The sequence below is a fragment of the Leptopilina heterotoma genome, unplaced genomic scaffold (genome assembly GCF_015476425.1).
Source record: "Leptopilina heterotoma isolate Lh14 unplaced genomic scaffold, ASM1547642v1 Lhet_115, whole genome shotgun sequence".
NCBI lineage: Eukaryota > Metazoa > Arthropoda > Insecta > Hymenoptera > Figitidae > Leptopilina > Leptopilina heterotoma.
The window spans coordinates 1,119,312-1,139,888 of record NW_025110834.1 but is presented as its reverse complement, the minus strand read 5'-3'; the positions used below and the strand labels follow the sequence as shown (position 1 = coordinate 1,139,888).

Below are 20,577 nucleotides of genomic sequence, written 5' to 3'. Positions count from 1 at the left end.
AAGTTTAGAAAATGTTTAAAGATAAAAATATAAGTTGCGCAAAATTAATTTTCAGAAATAAGACCTCCAGGAACATTTTACTATCATGTGTTCTAGAGGTTAAGTATAATTAATTATAACTTTTAAATTAATTATTTTGTAAAGAAAACTCGGTAGGAATATTTTTTTTAAATAATAAATTGTTATGTTTTAATTTATTGCACTTTTTGCTTGTATATTTTATTTTTATTAAATTAATAATTTAATTTGAGGGTTAAATATTTCAAAACAATGATTAAAAAATTAAAAACAAAAGAAAACGCCTATCAAATATAAAAAAGGCTTCGGAGATGAATTGATAATTTAATGAAAAAATTCTCATTTTTTCTAATTTTAAAAATATTACAATTTTTTAAACAATATTTTTAGTTTTAATCATCAAATATTTTCACATCGATTACATATTATGTTTAAAACGTTAAAAAATATGATGTTATTATATAGAAAATGAGGCTTCGGAGATGAATTTAATTTTTACTCTCATTGATAATACTATTTTAATTAATAATTTAAATAACTTTTTTTACCTTATTTTAAACAAATGTAAGTAAAAAATAATCCTTATATTCTAAACTTTAATTTGATATATATCATAAATATGTTGAAATTGTTTAAATACGTTAAAATATAATTATAAAATATACATTCTGTTTAACCAAAATTCGATGACAAAATTTAATATGTTTTTTAAATAGGAAGAAATTTAAATATAAGCAATAGAAGATTATATAAAGATAGATAAATCTTCGTAGATTATAAATAAATTTTTCAAAAAATTTAAACTTGATAAAATATTAATGAAAAATTAATTTAAATAATGAACCTCATGTTGGAGACACGTGAAGTGGTCCCTTTCAGGAGAATCACCCATATATTAAATTGTTTATAGTTATTGAACAAACTATTTCATACGTTCACTATTTTTTAACATATATTCTTTGTAATAAACTTCAATGAAAACTATGAAAAAAATTCTTTTTGGTGCAAAGGAACCAAAGTTCATTATTTGTTAACTATTATTGTTTATAACAATTAAAAATTGTTTTTTAACGAAAGGGAGATGTATTCATTAAATGAACCTAAAGTACAATATAAATATGAAAGAACAAAGTTTTTTTATAGAGAGGAACCAAAGTTAACTATTTGTTAACTAATATTGTTTATAACAGTTTAAATTAATTATTTTATGTCTTACTATTTATTTGGTGGTCATATATTATATATTAATTGAATCTGATTTAGGACATGTGTAGTAGCAAAATAAGAAAATAATCTTTCATTTTTAAAGGAAACTACGCAATTAATTTGTTAAATTTTTGTTTAAAAAAAAAATTATAAACAATTGAAGATTCTTAGGTTTGCATGGAGGGATATCTTCAGAAATTGTTCTCCTTTTATTTAAAACAAAAAACACTCGAATCGATTAAAAATTTTAGTCTGTAGACATTTTCTGAGAAGTAAATTGAAAAAAAATTCCATTGTGAGGCGTTTCGTAGAACACGAGCACCTAGCACGTGATTTTTGAAAATTTTGTACAACTCATTAAACGCGTCGGCCCACTCCAAAACTTTTTGGAAAATCTTCTGTATATTATAAGGTATAAATAAATTAAAAAAAAAAGGGGTCCAAAGTTAAAAAAAATTAATTTGTTTATAAAAAAAAAATTTTTTTTTACATTTCTTAAGAGTTGAAAGAAAACTAAAACTTTCATTCCTTGACAAGTTTTTTCTAAACTCAATATTTTCAGACTTATATAAGCTACTGAAAATATGTCTACAGTTACAAATCCAAAATTTCGAAAATTCATAACTCGAAAATTTGGACGATTAAACAAAAATAAAAAACCACGTATTTCTTTTTTTTCCATATAGATTGAGAAAAAATATGTTTAACCGAATTTTCAAGGTCATAGGTAAATCTTGCGTGGAATTGCCCATATGTATTTAAATTGGGGACAAAACTGCAAAATTTACAAAAGAATTTAATTGTTTGTGTTTTTGTCTAGAATGCTTTTAAAATATTTCCACACTACACTCTTTGGTTTTGTCATTTTTTAAATCTTTAAATATATAAATTTTTAAATATATATAATGTAACTATAATAAATAAAATAACAACTACTAAATATAAACACAACGCCGGACCATCGCATTTACCGAAAGGGAAATGACAAAAGTAAGGTTGTGTTACATTCTCTTAAATTCCGGAGAATTTAAAGGCCTAAACACAACTGCTTCGCGAATGTTGTTCGCAAACGCAAAGCATGAGTTAGAAAAGAACAGAGATATATTTGTGTCCTTTTCTCACTCATGCTTGTTCGCGAAGCAGTGTGCTTAGGCCTTGTGCATTGACCTTTAGTAATTGACTTAGGGTGCGATCCCATGTGAGCAGAATACGTCGACCGAAAGCAGAAAATCATGAGAGTGAAAAGAACAACAATATCTACTTATCTCTTTTGCACTCATGATTTTCTGCTTTCGGTCGACGTATTCTGCTCACATGGGATCGCACCCTTAAAATAAAATTCCCTATTTGAATAGTAACTTTTAAATTTATTTAAATTCCCTAAGTTGCTAAAGACTACACTAGATGTGAGTGACGTCAAACTTTGATTTCGGAAAATTATTGTGTTTAGGCATTAATATAGCTAAAACAAAAACCACCTAAAGAAAGTCAAAATGTCGATAACAGTGGATGAACTAAATTCAGCTACGATGAATGAAGAAAAAGATTCTTTGTAAGTTAAAAAAACATAATGAATTACATATAAATACAATAAGTTTTGTCTGTCCTAAGAAATAATTTTATTGCCATTGACTTTTGTTCTTCACTGAACATGAGAAATAACCTATATAAAATTTTATTTTATTCACGATACAATTTCTAATAACAAAATGATCTATTTTAAATAATTTAAATATTAACTTATCTAAACAATGTTAAATTTTCCATTACAGAATGGCTCGAATTAATTATAATTGGCGAGATATTACAGAGGATTTTTTCGATTCTATTAAAGGTAATTTAAGGTTATATTACCATCAATATTTATATTTATAGTTTCTTATTTTCACTTTTATTGTACCTTTCATTTTTTGTTGCAATAAATCAGGGTGGCCGCAAGTCAGGGAAAAACTGGAAATCAGGGAAAAGTCAGGGAAAAGTCAGGGAGAAGTCAGGGAATTTGTAAAAATTCTTTAAAAGTCAGGGAATTTTGATTGAAAAAAACCACAAATTAAAAATCTTTGATAATTAAATGTCAATTAAGTTTTTTATTTAGACGTTTTTGTAATACAGCTCATTATAATGGTGCCCTCACATTTTTTATAAGTGGACATTTCATTTTAGAATATTAAATAATTCAAAAATTTGTTAGTCAGGGAAAATCAAAAATTAGTCAGGGAAAAGTCAGGAAATTTTGAAAATACAATTTTGCGGCCACCCTGAATAAATACATCGTTTTCTGTTATATTGAAAATTAATTTTGCATAAGAATTTTTATATTTTGTCAAAACTTCAGGGCTCGGATCGAATTTAAGACACAAAAAAAGTCGGTTTAGTCGATTAAAAGTACAAGAAAAAGTCGTTTATTTAATTCAGTGTTGCAACAAAAATTTAATCTTGTAACTGTAATAATTATTGTCCATGTTTTTTTAAAGTTATTAAGGTAAAATATTTTTTAAATAAAGAAACTTAAAATTCATTTTTTAAAAATATTACATTTTAAAATAATAAATATTAAATTTTTAATTTAATATTTAATTCAATAATATTTTTAAATATTAAATTTAAAATATTACAATTAAAACATTTTCAAACAATTGAATTTTTCGTAAAATCTTTTTAAAATAATTGAAATTTGATATAATTTTTTTAAAACAATTGAATTTTGGTAAAATTGTTTAAAAATAATTAAAATTTGCGAAAATCTTTTAAAAATAATTAAATTTTTGAAATATATAAAATAATCAAATTTTTGAAGAATTTTAATTATAAATATAAACATGATATTTTCGAAATTTTAATAAGAATCTAAAGAAGTAAATTTAAAAAAAATTTAATTCACTTTGTTATCTTAATAACCAAAATTCTTTTGAAATTGGTTAAATTTTTTAATATAATATATTTAATTGATTATTAAAAATAATGTATTTATTGATGAATTTTAGTTAAAAACACTAATACAAATTGAATTTTTAAGCAATTACAAATGATTGCAGAAATTTAATTATTTTCAAAAATAGTAAAATTCTTATCACAAAATTCAATTATTTTCTAAAATTTGGCAAAATTTTAATTATTTTCAAAAATTTTCCTCAATTCAATGATTCTTAATATCTACTACTTTAATAAAAAAAAACCACAAAAGAATTCATTCAATTAGTTAAAAAAAATTTTAATAAAATTTTACGAAAACATTTCATTATTTTCATTTAAATATTAAAACTCATAGCATATTTTCAATTATTTTTATTACAATTTTAATGTAATTCCTTGAAAAATGTAATTATTCTTAAAAATTATATTAAAATTTATCAAAGTAATTCAATTATTTTAAAAATCTTTGCTACAGTTTATTTATTTATTACAATTTATTTATTTATTTATTATATAGGATTATTTTAAATACAGTTTTAATTAAATTTCTTCAAAAAATTAAATTGTTTTCAAAAATTTTAATGAAATTCTTTGTAACAAATTCAATTTTTTCAAACTAATTTTAATAAAATTCTTCATAGAAATTTAATTAATTTCAAAAATTTTGTCAAAGTTCAATTATTTTCAATGTCTACTATTTCAATAAAATTTTACAAAAGAATTCAATTATATAAAAAGAAATTTTAATAAAATTCGTCTCAAGAATTCAATTATTTTCAAAAATAATATAATTTTTCACAGAAATTCAATTATGTTAAAAAATTTACCAAAATTCTCGTCAAAATTTCAATTATCTTTATAAATAATAAAATTCTCCGAAATTCAATTATTTTCAAAAATTTTAATAAAATTCTTGGCAGAATTTCAATTATTTTTAATACAATTTTCATCAAATTTCTCGAAAAATGAAATTATTCTTAAATATTTTATTAAATTATCTTTATAAATAATAACATTTTTCTCCGAAATTCAATTATTTTCAAAAATTATAATAAAATTCTTGACAGAATTTTAATTACTTTTAATACAATTTTCATCAAATTTCTCGAAAAATGAAATTATTCTTAAAAATTTTATTAAAATTTGTCAAGAGAATTCAATTATGTAAAAAATTTTTTGATAAAATTCTTTATAAAAATTCAATTTTAAGAAACATTCAATTTAATAAAATATTTATTTTTGTATTTAAATAATTAAATTCTTGTAGAATTTTCTAGTAAATATTAATTTAAAAATGAATTTCAGTTAAAATTTTAGATTATAATTGAATATAGGGAGCATTATAGCGTGGATTTTTAAAAATAATTGAATTTTAAAAACGCTTCAAATTAATATCTTTGAAAATTTGAACTTTTCATACTATTAATTAAGAATTCTGTAGAATTAATTTTTTCAAAAAGTTTAGTGGAATTTTTTTTTAATTATTTGAAGTTTTTAATTTCTAATATATTTAATTGAAGAATGTCCAGAATAATCGAAATTTCGTAAAATTAAATTGTAAACAAAAGGATTTGAAAACTCTGAATGAACGTTTTGAAAAATTATTTTAAAAAATTTATTTATAGAAGAATTTGAGTTGAAAATTCTAGTAATGAATAATCGAAATAATGAAAATAATTTTTGAAGAAGTTACAGTAACAATTTATCAAGTTTTAATTATTATATAAAACATGAAGAAAGCGATGACTCCGAGTCGAAGACGCGGAGTGATCGGTGTCTTCATGTTTTAAAATAATATTCTTATATGCTATTGAATTTGAAATTTTTGAAAATCTTAATTCCTGGGGCAAAATAAATGTAATAGAATATTTTTTTGTGTATCTAATAATTTTTAGAGTAAATTAAAATATTCTTTAGGGTCAGGGAAAAAGACAAAATTTTGTCAGGAAATCAGGAAAAATCAGGGAAATAGAAAATTAAATTTTTGTAGCAACTCTGTTAATATATTTATGACTATTGTTTATCAATCAACGAAAATAAATTTCTTGTTATCTTAAGTGTATCATTTCAACATTGCAGACTAATAAATTGTTTATTTATCTTTTTATAACAGATTTGGAATTAGGTGAATTATTACACGACGAATTATTTGGCCTCTTTGAAGCCATGTCAGCTATAGAGATGATGGATCCGAAAATGGATGCTGGGATGTTGTGTAATAGAGGAAATAACAAGCCTTACACATTTAATCAAGCAGTAGATTCAGGAGCTATAAAATTGGACAATTTTGAAGTTACAGACGTGATAGCCATAATTGATTCAACGTATGCGTGCATAGTTTCATGGCTCGAGGGCCACAGCTTAGCACAAACTGTTTTTACAAACTTATATTTGCATCAACCTAGCCAAATTCAAGACAAGTCTTTGAAAACATTTTGTTATGCTGTTTATAAAATTATTGAAATCATTAAAGATTGTATTACACGAGCTCTAGTCTTCGAGGAAGAGGATTTTCAAAGTTTTATGTATGATTATCGACTTCAGCAGGATATTACAGAGCAAAAAACAGTTGCCATGTTAAGAGAAGTTGAAGAAGAATTGCACAGAAAAAGTCGTATAAAACCAACGACCGAGGAAAAAGAGAAAGAGGTAATTAGTTCAAGTTTTTTCATATTTTTCCGATGGCACAACTTTACTTTAAATTCGCTAATACTAAAAGTAAAAAAACTATTCTCAAAAATTGTAATCAAATTCTTTAAAAAATAATTCAATTATTTTCAAAAAATATTCAAAATTTAATTATTTTCAATATCTAGTATTTTCATAAAATTTCGCAAATGAATTCAATTATTTAAAACAAAATTGATAAAATGCATCAAAAATTCAATTGCTTTCATAAATAGAAAAATTTCCACAGGAATTCAATTAATTTAGAATAGCATTTTCAAAAAAAATTTCGAAAAAATCAATTATTTAACAAAATTTTTCACCATAATTCAAATACTTTCATTAATAATATTTTTCATAAAAATTCAATTTTTTAAAAAAATTTTTGATAAATTTCTTGGAAATTCAATTATTTTAAAAAATGCTTATAAAATCGTTCGCAAGAATTCAATTTATTATTTTAATAAATAATAAAAGGCTTTTTAGGACTTTAATTATTTTCAAAAAAATTTAATAAATTACCACCCAGACATGCAATTATTGTTAAAAATTTTAATAGAATTCTTTGTAAAATTTAATTATTTTTAAAAACTTTTTGAAATTCAATTATCTATGTTTTTTGTAGATATATGGATATACTTTTACTCCCTAAAATATTTTTCAAAAATTTTTTTATTTTAGAAATAAGGCGAGATTAACTGAAATTTTCTTTTAGCTATTACTCGGAAACGAATAAAGATAACTGAGTAATTTTTTTTTAAATTAAAGGTAAAATTCTATATTTTGTTGATTAATTCAAAAACGGTTATTATAAAATTAAAATTTACAATTGAGTCGTTTTCTAGAAAAATCACTTAAATCGACGTTTTTTACGAAAAAATTGAATTAAAGATTCAGAAACGAATTATTAATATAATTTACATATTAATTATTTCCTTCATTTTTCTCAGTTCAAAGGCATTATTAACGAACACTTTAAAGAAAAAATGGCCCGGTAAAAAATATTTAGCTATTTTAAAAATATTAATTTATAACAAATGACTTAAGTGGTTTTTCCGTCGAACGACTAAAAATGAATGGAACAAAACTAAGTATTTTTATGAAAGAACACTTTAATCTTAATATATTAAGACATTTATTATTCTAAGAAGTCATGACATATTTTATAGTAATATTTAATTAAATATTAGAAAAATTACTCGCTTTCGTAATCATCCACATCACAAATTTCTTTAGTTTGACAATTTTTAAAAATATATTTCTTCAGAAATACAGAAAGTAAAATATTGAAGACTATATAAAAAGCTATCGTTACATAGAAGTAAAAATATAAATAGTAATCAATAAACATTAATAAAATTGAAGTATAAAATAAATTATTATTTTACTTTGAAACAGTACAACGATGGACTAGCTCTTTACGCAAGGATGCGATTTACGAAAATGTTTTATCAAACGTTAAGTTTCTTGGGAAAAAGAGATCAACTTCATTCAAATTTAACCGATTGTCAAAGACTCCTTTCGAACTGCACCGATATGATTCAAGTTATGATACGAACTGTAAATAGTGGATCCAAGGCAGATGAAATAAGTATTTAACTTGTATTACTTAAAATTTTTTTTTAAATCCTATATAGTTATTATTTTAAGTTTCTAGATACAGTTGATATTTCTGATAATATATTGTTAACTTTATTTTACTTATTTCCTAAAATTGAAAAATTTTCTTTTTGTTTCAGCCGATCATCCAACTATTATGGGATTTGATCCCATGATAAACCAAAGATTGCTTCCTCCAACTTTTCCAAGGTATACCAAAATAAAATCACGAGTCGAGGCCTTAGAATATATGGACGAATTATTAAATCGATTAAAAATGGTCATCAAAATTACTGGTTATACCAACTTTCATAGTGCTTTAGTAAGTCAATTTAAAAAAATATATTATTTTTTAGGAAATGGCAACCCTTTAAACTCAACGTTTCGATTTTCACTAAAAAAAGAACTATGGCTTTTTAGCCATGAAAAAAGAGATTAAATACGTACTTTTCATTTTTGTATAATTGCCCAAGTTTACGAAATTTTGGTTTTTTAAAAACAGATCTATTTTCAGTAGCTTCTAAGTCTGAAATTATTGAATTTAGAAATAAGTTATCAAAGAATGAAAATTTTAGTTTTCTTTCAACTTTTAAAAAATGTAAAAAAATTATTTTATTTTTTATTAAAAAAATTCATTTATTTTTGCACTGGAACCTGTACAGGATCCCTGTCTCAATTTTCTGCAGGGGTACCTGATACGTACCTGTGTTAGGTTTTTGTCAAGGATTCTTAAATAAATTGTATATGAACTTCAAAGGATCCTTTAAGGTTCCTGTACATGGATTTTCAGGTGGAGTCAAGTCTACCATATACATTCCTTGCAATTAATATAATTTTTCGATTCTTCTTTTAAAATTTAATTGAATTAAAAGACGTATAATTTTTTTAATTAAATTGCATTTTGTTTTTAGGATTTCTTTTTAGAATTTTCACGTCACAGTCCTTGTATATTATCCAGATCATTGTTGCAAATTGTTTATTTGCCATCAACAAGCCGAGTGTTTGGGTTACAAAGCTTTAATGACGTACTGAGGGATGCGGCCAGAAATTTTATTGCTCCTCCTGCTCTTATGCCTAAAAATGTATTGCTTCAAAATCATCAAGCAAAAGAGTGTGTCGATACGTTTTTAAATCATTGTGCCAATTTATTTGGAAATTTGTTACAACTAAGTGGTCATAACAGAGCAAGACAAAGAGATAAATTAGCCCATTTATTAGATGACTTTGCTACCCTGCAAGATGAGGTTTGTAAAATTATTTCTTTTTAATTATTACTAATTATTTCTTATATTTTTCGTAAGTTATTATGATTAAGAAAAGAATCATTTTGGACAAATGTTTTCTATTATTATAATAAAGTATGAATATTTTTTATTTGATTCAAATTATAAAGTATAAGTATCAGAGAATTATAATAAATGAACATTTATTTTCATTTCACTTTGTTTACAATATTAAAGTATAAAACCACAGAAAGTAATTATAATAAACTTATATTATAAGAGATTAATATTATTAAATTAAATAAATATAAAATTTTAAAACATTCGATTTTAAAAGAAAATTTTGGCTTCATTGAAATTAAAATTTTTAATTCTTTTACAAAAATTAATATATAATTCCTCTCTGAGTAAAAAAATATTAAAACCATAAAAAAATACTCATTCTGTTCGCGAGATATCATTATAAACGTCCAAGCATTTTCAGTCAAAAACCGTACAAAATTAACTAATTCAATGCATTTGTCCGAAAATTGTTTTTTTTTGAGTTTCTCGAAGTTTTTTTTTGGAAAAGAAAGAGAAGTGATAATTTAATATTGTTTGTATGAATATTTTTTTAAGTGAAATGATCTTAAAACATAAAATAATTTTATTGTATAGCTAGTAAGTTGTATTTAAATTATTATTTTAGGCTGAAAGAGTTGACGGGTACATGCATACTTTATCCATGAAAAGCGATACACCAAGGCCACATTTAGCATATTTTAGTACCTGGATTTTATATCACACGTTACGAGTAATGGTCATGTATTTATTAAGTGGCTTTGAACTTGAATTGTACTCTGTCCACGAGTATCATTATATTTTTTGGTACCTGTATGAATTTTTATATGGTTGGCTAGTCTCAGCAATTACAAGAGCAGATTCATTTTTAATGGAGCAAGATATTCAAAATGAAGCACATAAAGGAAGAGGAAGCAGGAAGAGTGCAAAAAATAAAAGAAAAAAAGTCGCTCCTAGACCTTACAGTTTAGAAATTTTAATGTACCAGGCAATGCAAAATATTTGTGGAGGTTATTATAAGGTAATGTTTTTATTACATATTTATTATTTTTTTACGAATGAAGAAGTAAATTTTAATTTGTTTTTAAAAAATCGCTTTTTATTTCAATTTTTATAGATATGTATACTGTTCTCTAAAGAATTAGTTAAAATTAATTAATTTGATAGTAAAAAATCAGTCACTGATTCAAATATAGTATGTGAATAAATAAATTTTAAAAAAATTATCGAATTAATAGAAATTTCGTGAAATTCAACTGAAAATAATAAAATTTATTAAAGAATTTCATTAAAAACTTTTTAACAAATCGAATTCTCAAAGTATTTTAATTTAATAATTGATAAATAATTGAATGTTATAAAGAGTCTCATTCTAATGTATTCATGTTTTTTAGTGCGAAGATTAATAATTAAAATTTTTATTAGTGAATTCAAAAAAAGATACACACTTAAATTTTTTTAATAAAATTGAATTTTCGCAAAGTTTTTTTGAAAATTCTGAAAAAAAAGATTTTTGAAAATTTTCTATTCTGTTGTTTCAAGATAATTGAATTTTTATAAACAAATAATTGAAAATTTTTGAAATTTCTTTACATTTTATTAAAAATAATTAACTTCTTTTATAGAACTTTATTTAAATTTTTCGAAAATAATCAAGGGAAGTTAGTGACCGTAATTATAATTTTATTTTTAAAAATTTCTTCTCAATATATTTAATTATTTTCATAATTAGTAAAACTCATTGCAGAATTTCAATTATTTTTAATACAAATTTTAATCGAATTCGTCGAAATATATAATTATTCTTAAAAATTATATTAAAATTCGTGGAAAGAATTCAATTATTTCTAGAAACTGAAAAAAATCTTCTCAAGAATTCAATTATTTCTATAAATAGCAAAATTCTTTAGATTTTCTAAATTCTTTCGAATATTATTTTTAAAAAAAATTCTTCACAAGAATTCAATTATTTTCATAAATTTTCATAAAATTCTAAACAACAATTCAATTATTTTCAAAAGTATTAAGATTCTACTCAGAAATTCAATTATGTTTAAAAATTTTTTTAAATTCTTCTCAAAATTTCAATTATTTTTATAAATAATTAAATTGTTCTCCACAATTCAATTATTTTCAAAAAATTTAATAAAATTCTACGCAAACATTTAATTATTTTTATAAATACACGGAAAAGTTTTCGGGCGAGCTGCGTTCTCCGCGCGTAGAGGTTTCCTAAAAGAGAGAAGGCATATCGCCTTGTAAATGGGTGAGCTTCTCTCTCTACTGGGAACGCTGCTCACCCAGTGTTGGACGAGCTGCGCTGAAAGTCAGTGGTAGATACACGACTGGTAGAGCAGCTCGTCCAATGCTGGCCTGCTGCGCTATCTTTTTGCGACTATTGCTGCACCAAAGTGAAGTTGCGCAGCGTTACTAGAGCAAATAGAGTTGCTCGCCCCAAAACTTTTCCGTGTATGTAATAACATTCTTTGAAAAGGATTCAATTACTTTTATATATACAGTAAAATTCTTTGCAGAATTTCAATTAGTATAAATACATTTTAATAAAATTGAATTAATGAAATTTTCAATTATAAATGAACAGATAAGATTATTTTTAAAAATTGAAAAAACTCTTTGTTTAATTCAATTATTTTCCAAATTTTTAAATTAATTAATTATTAATTTAATTTAATTAATATTAATTTAATTTAATTAATATTAATTTAATTTAATTAATATTAATTTAATTTAATTAATATTAATTTAAGGTCATGTTATTCAGTGGTCACGTGTTCCCATAGTAAAGTATATGGAGCACGTGACCACTGAATAACATGACCTTAATTTAATTTAATTAATATTAATTAATTTTTTTAAGAATGTTTAATTGCGGATTTTTTTTTTTTTGAAATTATTTCAAGTTTTTATTTTCTAATTTATTAATTGAAGAATTTACGAATAATTGGAATTTTGTTAAATTGAATTGTAAACAAATAAATTTTGAAATTCTCAAAAAACTTTTTAAAAAATTATTAAAAATAATGCATTTATACAAGAATCCTTTCTTAAAAAAGACATGGAGTGGAAAGGTCGAATGTATCGAAAAGTATCGAAGTAAAGAATGGGCAATGATCCTTTCTTAAAAAAGACATGGAGTGGAAAGGTCGAATGTATCGAAAAGTATCGAAGTAAAGAATGGGCAAGGAGAATGTAAAATCTTAAGGCCGCAGTCCCATGGCAGCGTTTTGCGTTGCGTTGTAATGAGAGAGAATGCAGCAAACGTATATTTGCGTCTTTTTCTCTCCCATTACGACGCAATGCATAACGGTGCCATGGGACTCCACCCTAATAGAAGGGTGTTTTTAAAATTGTTTGTACATGTGAAGGTGGCGCTGCAGTCGTATGTTATTTAAAAAGAGCGCGAATATATAAATTTTATTTTTGTTAAGAGAAAGTACTCATAATAAATCTTATTTTGCATTGTCAAAAAAACGTCAACATTTCAAATATAAATAAGCAAATTATTAACTGAAAAAATTTGAATATTATTATTAATGAAATAATGGACTTGGACAATGGACATATAAAAACTAGCACCGTAGACGGCCGCTTGCGGCCGTCGGAGGAGCTAGTTTTAGTTAAAAACACAAAAAAATTTAATTTTGGAAAAGTTACAAATTATTGCAGAATTTCAATTATTTTCATAAATTCTCAAAGAACTTTTTAAAAAATTATTAAAAATAATGAATTTATACAAGAATTTTAGTTTAAAACACGAAAAAAAATTTAATTTTGAAAAAGTTACAAATTATTGCTAAAATTCAATTATTTTCAAGAGTAATATTCTTCGGAAAAATTCCTTATTGTTTAAAAATAATAAAATTCTTCTTCGGGATTTAATTATTTTCACAAATAATAAAACTCATCGTAGAATTTCAATATTATTACTATTATTTTATTATTATTATTATATTATTATTATTATTACTCGGAGTTATCGATATCATCATGTTTTATAGTTATGAAAAATGTAATTTATTTGCTTTTTGTTAAAACCGTTTTTTAAAATTATTTTCGTTTTGAAATCAACTTTAAATTTTTTTTGAAGGCTTTAGTGGGCTTTCGACTAGACGGAAAGATTCCTCTTCCTGAGATGCAGTTCGATTCTGAAAGAGTGCGATACGAACACAGATTATTGCCATTTTCGTCGTTTCTCACACCACCTCCAGTTCATTATCAAGAATTTTTAGACATGACGAACGCACAAATAGAGAAAAGTAAAAATGTAAGTACTTTACAAAATTGGGAGATATGATACATATTTATTTAGAAACTATAAAAATATTTTTTTTCAGTCTCTTTATGATAGGTTCACTAGTGAAAATCAGTACTTAGCGGGTTGTCGTCACTTTCATCATTCGAGAAATATGCTGGAAAAAGCCTTAAGTCTCTATCCTGCGAATGCGAATACAGTTAATGAGGTAATTTATATTTTAGACGTATTAATATTTAATTTAATTATTTTGACTAAAGTGATGAAAAAATTTATTAGTATGCGATTATATTAAATAATTAATTTATAATTTAATGGATATATAAAATATTTATAAGCTATTTTAAATTTTAGATAAGAGATTTATTGAAAGTAGCCAAAACGAACTTCATTGTCCTCAAACTTCTGGCAGACGGACACAAAAAAGACTCAAAAGATCCACCAGTATTTGATTTCTCATGTCATCAACACTTCCCACTAATAAAATTAACATAAACTAACAATTGTGAAGTATAGTTTATTACAACATGAAAATATTTATTAAATTTAATGTAAAATTTAATTTTCAGAGCAATCGTTTTTATTAAATGTACATTCGTCAATTATTTAACTACCAATGTGAATATATATAGTTAATTGTTTTCCTTATAATTTAAAATTCTATGAGAATTGACAAACTATTTATAAAATATTTTTTTTGTGTTACGAATTTGAAAATCTTATAAATTTACCTGTGAGTAAAAATGTCTCCATATTATAGATGATTTCCCATTTATTAGTAAATATTTTTAAACTAGACGATTCATGTTATTATTAAAATTATGCGGGCATGCGTTTAAATGTATTTTCAATAATACTAAATATGATTCATTTGATTTATCATTAGCTTTCATTTTTAAGATGCATACGCTAATTTGCTGAAAAAAATTGAGAGAAATCTTTAATTAAATATAATCCTGGAAACGTCTTCTGTTTTTTTAAAGATTGTCATGAATAGTGTATCATATGTAACTGAAAAAACTGCATTAAGCATTTTGTAGATATAGAATAAAATGTATTTTGTAGAAATATTATATAAAATTAGTTGCATAAATTAAAAAAGTAAATTTTTATGTTCCAGTTTTTTAATTTCATTTGATACTTCATCTTGAAATGAAAATGTACTTCATGTGTTTTCAAATTTGATGCTAATAATTATGTTAAACTTATATAGTTATCGAAAATTAATAAATGATAAACTTCCATAATTTAGAAATTATTTATTCATCTAAACAAATTTTATTTGAAAAATAAAAATTTTATAAAAAATAATCAATTAATTGTAAAACAACAATTTATAAAGAGAGGAAGTATAAAATAAATGATGCTGGGTATATAAATGCAACTAAACAAAGTAAAAATTAAATATTGTCTAAGTTTTCAATATTGCATTAATAATTCATTATTATTATAAATTATAATGTTAAATTAAATTAATATTAAATACTAAATTCATTTTAAATGCAGATATAATAATAATTATTATTAATCTGTATTCGTATTATAGTTTATGAAACATTCCAAATTGTAAAGTTAAGACTTAATTTATTATTGATTCAATTAATAATGTTAATTTTTATTAATTCACATAACCTATTATGACTAAATTGAAATATAATTAATTAATAAAAATTATTTAACAGTTTATTCTGATTTATTGATAATATTGGTAATTGAATTTTATTATTTTACAGTTGCTCTTTATATAGACAGTTGAATCCAGAAATATGTAAGTCGGTATTCGGTAGTCGCAGTCGTTAGGGCAGTTAGTTTAGGCACTAGGTTAGGTCATGCGTCGGGGTTCGATCCCCGTAGGGTCCAAATTTTAATTTAATTCCGGGAATTAGTTTCCAGTTGTTCCGTATGTAAACAAACTGATATTAATTAATAAAATATATTTTTTAAAATTAATTTGTTGCAACTTTTTGCATATTGTTTAAATAAATAAAACAGAAGTGGCTTAAAAATATGGTCAAAAATGAGATACAAATGGTCTCAAATAGTCACCAATTATGGGCGGGGTCAACAAAGAGGAGGGGATAGTAGCAAACTTGTGACCACTTTAAACTTCCTCCTGATCAGTTGTGATAGATTTCTGACGAGATCCATCCAGAATCGTAAGAAAACTGGATTAAAGTGGTCAGGCGGCCTGACCATTTGTCTGACCATTCCTGATTTTATTTTTAGTAGGGCTAGTATCTTACATAAGATCTCAACCTGAGTTGTTGAATCTTACTGAGGATCCTGAGGATTATAAGGAGGAATTAGATAAATCAAGAGATCTTTTAGCACTTGAAGAGGAGGTTCAAGAGGATATTTTCCAACGAGCACTAGGACCAGGAGTACCATCAGGTAGTACCTCTGCTGGACTTACTCAACAAATCAGCCAGACTACACATGCTCCTACTAATGCACCAAGGGCAAATTCTACGCTTTTGCCCATTGTCAGTGACACCTACGTATTAGAGAGCATGAGAAAGTGGAATTGTTGCTTCGATGGAAAGGATCCCTATGCATTCTTTGAACGCGTGGAGGAACTTCAGGCGGCATATGGTTTCACCGATCTTCAACTACTGCGAGGATTCCCTGAATTATTAAGAGGGGATGCCCTCTTGTGGTAGCGTAACGAAATCAGGTCAATTAAGTCTCTTGAACAATTGACACTGTCTCTAAGGCGGTATTACTTATCACCGGGGGAATTAAGGAATTCGGAGTTGCAGATAGCCAACAAACATCAAGCTAAGGGTGAAAATATCAGGAGTTTTGTAAATTGCATTAGGACTTTAATGAGGAGACATGGAGCCTACAATTTGATCAGAGAACTCGACATGATTTATTGGAATATGCAACCAGTGTTCCGTCTGCACATTAGGAGAGAAGAGATTGATAGTGTAAGCACGTTAATACAACGAGCTGAGGAAATCTCGGAAACTCTTAATGCAATCAAACAAAGAAGAGCATGGTCATGGTGCAAAGAAGTCAGCTGTAGAAGTTGCTGAGGTACACGAACCTTATAACCCCAAGACTCACTGTTGGAGATATGGGGTGAAAGGTCATCGTCGTCCTTTTCGCAGAAACAGACCTAAGAAGTTCTGTTCATATTGTGGAAAAGAGGGAATTTTAACAAAGGATTGCCCTTGCCATCCTCCGGGAAACGGACGGAAGGTCGAACAAAAGGAGTAAGTTCGACCTCATCTCCTTCCGGACTTCAGAATTTTTATCAATTGTAGCTGGGAAAATGTAACTTTTCAAGCACTCATCGACAAAGGGAGCAGCTAGCTCTTTCATCGACATGCATACAGCAAGAAGATTGGCTGCCCTAGGAGGAGTTACACAACTAGAAGACATCGTCGTTGCTCTAGCGAATGGATAAAGATTGGAGGTCAAGACCAGCTTTTTAATGAAAATATCTGTGGGAAAAACAAAAATTAAACATAAATTTTTTTTTATCCCACATGCACAAAAACGGCGCTTTCTGATAGCAGTCGACAGGGAGGAAAGTCATTCATTTCTTCGATCGTATGAAAATGGCGGCCGTGTTCTCCCAAGGGCAAGAAAATTAGCTGTTCACATGCATTTTTCTTGCCCAAGGGAGAAGACGGCCGCCATTTTCATACAAATCGAACAAGTGAATGACTTTTACTCCCTGTCGTCTGCTAACTGAAATCGCCGCTTTTGTGCATTAGGAATAAAAAATATCGTAAGTAACACGAGAATAAAGGCAGCCAATTTCTTTACGATGATTTTTGTGACACTCGTTCCGGTCTCGGGGCGCCTACGGCGCCCTCGACCTCCACTCGTGTCACAAAAATCACCGTAAAGAAATGGCTGCCTTTCTCCTCTTGTTGCTTAATATACTATGTTTTACCGAATTTATCTCATCCTATGCTTATTGGGACTGATCTTCTTAATAAATTAAATTTTTCTTTAAATTTAAACAATAAGAACATTAAATTGTTTAAAAATTCGTTCAAAATAGACATCTGTGAAGTAGGTCAAGTTGGTCTTACTATGACTCTAGACAAAGACCAAGAAGAAAGTTTGAACGATTTACTAGATAAAGAAAAATTGTTATTTAAAGAAATTAAGGGTTGTACACCTTTATTAAAACATGAAATAAGATTGGAAGATTCAACTCCGATAAAACAACGTTATCAACCGAGAAATCCAGTCACTCAGGAACTCATGAGAGAAGAAGCTCTGCAGGTGTTAAAACAAGGAGTCATCAGGAAATCTCGAGGCGCGTGGAGCTCACCTATCGTCCTAATTAAAAGAAAAAATGGTAAATTAAGATTTTGCATTGATTTTAGAAGATTAAACAAAGTAACAAAGAAAGATGCGTACCCAATTCCTCGAATTAATAGTATACTAGATCAGTTAAAAGGAGCTAGATACTTGTCAACACTAGATTTGAAAAATGGTTATTGGCAAGTACAATTAACCGAAGAGAGTGTACCTCTCACAGCATTCACCGTACCTGGTTTAGGATTGTTCGAGTTTGTTGTAATGCCGTTTGGTCTTCACTCAGCACCTGCAACGTTTCAACGATTGATTGATTCAGTTATACCTCCAGAATTAGCACCAAAAGTTTTCTCTTATCTGGATGACATCGTTGTAACATCAGTGACCTTCGAAGAACATCTTCAACTCCTACAAGAAGTTTTCAATAGATTACGTGATGCTAAATTAATACCTAATTGGGAAAAATGTTACTTTGCTAGAAAACAACTTACCTATCTTGGACATCTCGTGGACGAACAAGGACTTCACCCGGATCCTGAGAAAGTAAACGCCATCTTGAATATTCAACCTCCTACTTGTTTGAAAGAACTAAGATCTTTTATCGGTATGATATCTTGGTACCGTCGTTTTGTGAAAAATATTTCACAACTTACAACTCCACTAATTCACCTTTTAAAAAAGGATACGAAATGGCATTGGGGAGAGTTAGAACAATCAGCTTTTGACAACATTAAGAAGAAATTTACTGAATCACCAGTGTTATCCTGCCCGGATTGGTCACAGTTATTTTATTTACAAACTGATGCTAGTTTGGAAGGTTTAGGGGTAGTTTTAACACAACATAGGGAGGATTCTGAAGTTGTCATAGCCTATGCGAGTCGTTCTTTGAAGCCTGCAGAGAAAAACTATTTAGCTTCTGAATTGGAATGCCTTGCTGTTAAATGGGGCATTGGGAAGATGCGAGATTATTTAGAAGGATATCACCTTGTGGTTATCACTGATTATCAAGCTCTTAAATGGCTTAATAGCATTGTAACGCCCTCTGGACGCCTAGCACGCTGGATAATGGAACTCTCACAATGGGACTTCGAAGTTCAATACAAGAAAGGTATTGAAAATAGACTACCAAGTTTTTTATCTCGTCAACCGTTACCACTTGCTGAGATTGTTGCTAAACCATCTTGCCCTTGGTATTTACGTCAATGGAAATTAACAGAAGAACATCCTGAACGGAATCCAGATTTGAGAATTGAAAATGGGAAATTATATCATCATGTTTTACACACGTTGGATTATAAAGAATCGCCCTACGAAGAACAATGAAAGCTGTGCATACCTAAGGAGGAGAGATCTTTGATTCTTTATAAAGTACATGACGAACCAATTTCAGGACATCTTGGAGTAGCGAAAACACTCGCTCGTTTAGGAGAATTTTTCTTTTGGCCCGGCATGTTAAGAGATGGAACGGAATACGTGAGAAATTGTGTAAACCATTCAACAAAAGTTCAACATCCATGGGAGATGATTTCGATCGATTTTGTGGGACCATTACCAAGGACAACTAAGGGTAACACTATCTTGTGTGTTATCCAAGATTGATTTTCTAAATAGGTAGAATTAAAACCTTTAAGGAAAGCTACTTCTATACTAGTTATTTCTACTTTAAAAGAAATTTTTTATCGTTTTGGTTGTTCGAAAATTATTGTTTCGGATAATGGTAGACAGTTTATTAGTAATGATTTTAAAAATTTTCTCGAAGATTTTGGAATTATTCATCGTTTGACACCGCCGTACTCGACACAATGCAATCCAGTGGAACGAGTAAATAAAGTAGTCAAAACTATGATACGTCAGTACATCGTCAAGAAGAAACCGGACTGGGACTGCCATCTATTGGAATTACAGTTCGCCTATAATACAGCTAAGCACACGGCTACAGGTTACACACCAGCTTACTTTACCACCGGACGCGAATTTATTCCACCTGGGTTTCAAGATGCTCATATCGACAGTCACACTCCTTCTTCGTCATTTTTTCCTATTAAAAAATTGCATAATGCACTGGATCTTGTAAGAATTAATCTTGCTAAGAATTTTAAGACTCAACAAAAATCTTACAATTTACGGAAAAGAGAATGGAAACCAGAAATTGGAGAAAAGGTTTTAAAAAGAAATTTTCATCTTTCTAATAAATTGCAAAAGAAAAATGCAAAATTATTAGAAAAATTTAGTGGCCCTTTTATTGTTAAGAAAAAAATTTCACCGGTAATTTATGATTTGGTGAATGAAGATGGTAAAAGATTTCTACATGTCCATTTGAAAGATATCAAGAAGTTG

The 20,577-nt window shown here is 26.7% G+C and overlaps 1 protein-coding gene across 1 annotated transcript; it reads left to right on the top strand.

Moving 5' to 3' along the window:
* Window positions 1-2,618: 2,618 nt before the first annotated feature.
* Window positions 2,619-14,757, top strand: LOC122509129 (N-alpha-acetyltransferase 35, NatC auxiliary subunit). The gene is made up of 10 exons (XM_043622935.1): window positions 2,619-2,776; window positions 2,997-3,058; window positions 6,251-6,786; window positions 8,203-8,395; window positions 8,544-8,725; window positions 9,315-9,647; window positions 10,315-10,707; window positions 13,795-13,971; window positions 14,042-14,167; window positions 14,314-14,757. Exons 1-10 carry the CDS (start codon window positions 2,718-2,720, stop codon window positions 14,452-14,454), a joined length of 2,202 nt encoding a protein of 733 aa, XP_043478870.1. The 5' UTR covers window positions 2,619-2,717; the 3' UTR covers window positions 14,455-14,757.
* Window positions 14,758-20,577: the final 5,820 nt, after the last annotated feature.

Coding starts and splice junctions, on each gene's coding strand:
- LOC122509129 (XM_043622935.1), top strand. CDS start 2,718: ATGTCGATAACAGTGGATGAACTAAATTCAGCTACGATGAATGAAGAA. Junction 3,059..6,250: donor TTTTTTCGATTCTATTAAAG/GTAATTTAAGGT, acceptor TTTTTATAACAG/ATTTGGAATTAGGTGAATTA. Junction 8,396..8,543: donor ATCCAAGGCAGATGAAATAA/GTATTTAACTTG, acceptor TTTTTGTTTCAG/CCGATCATCCAACTATTATG.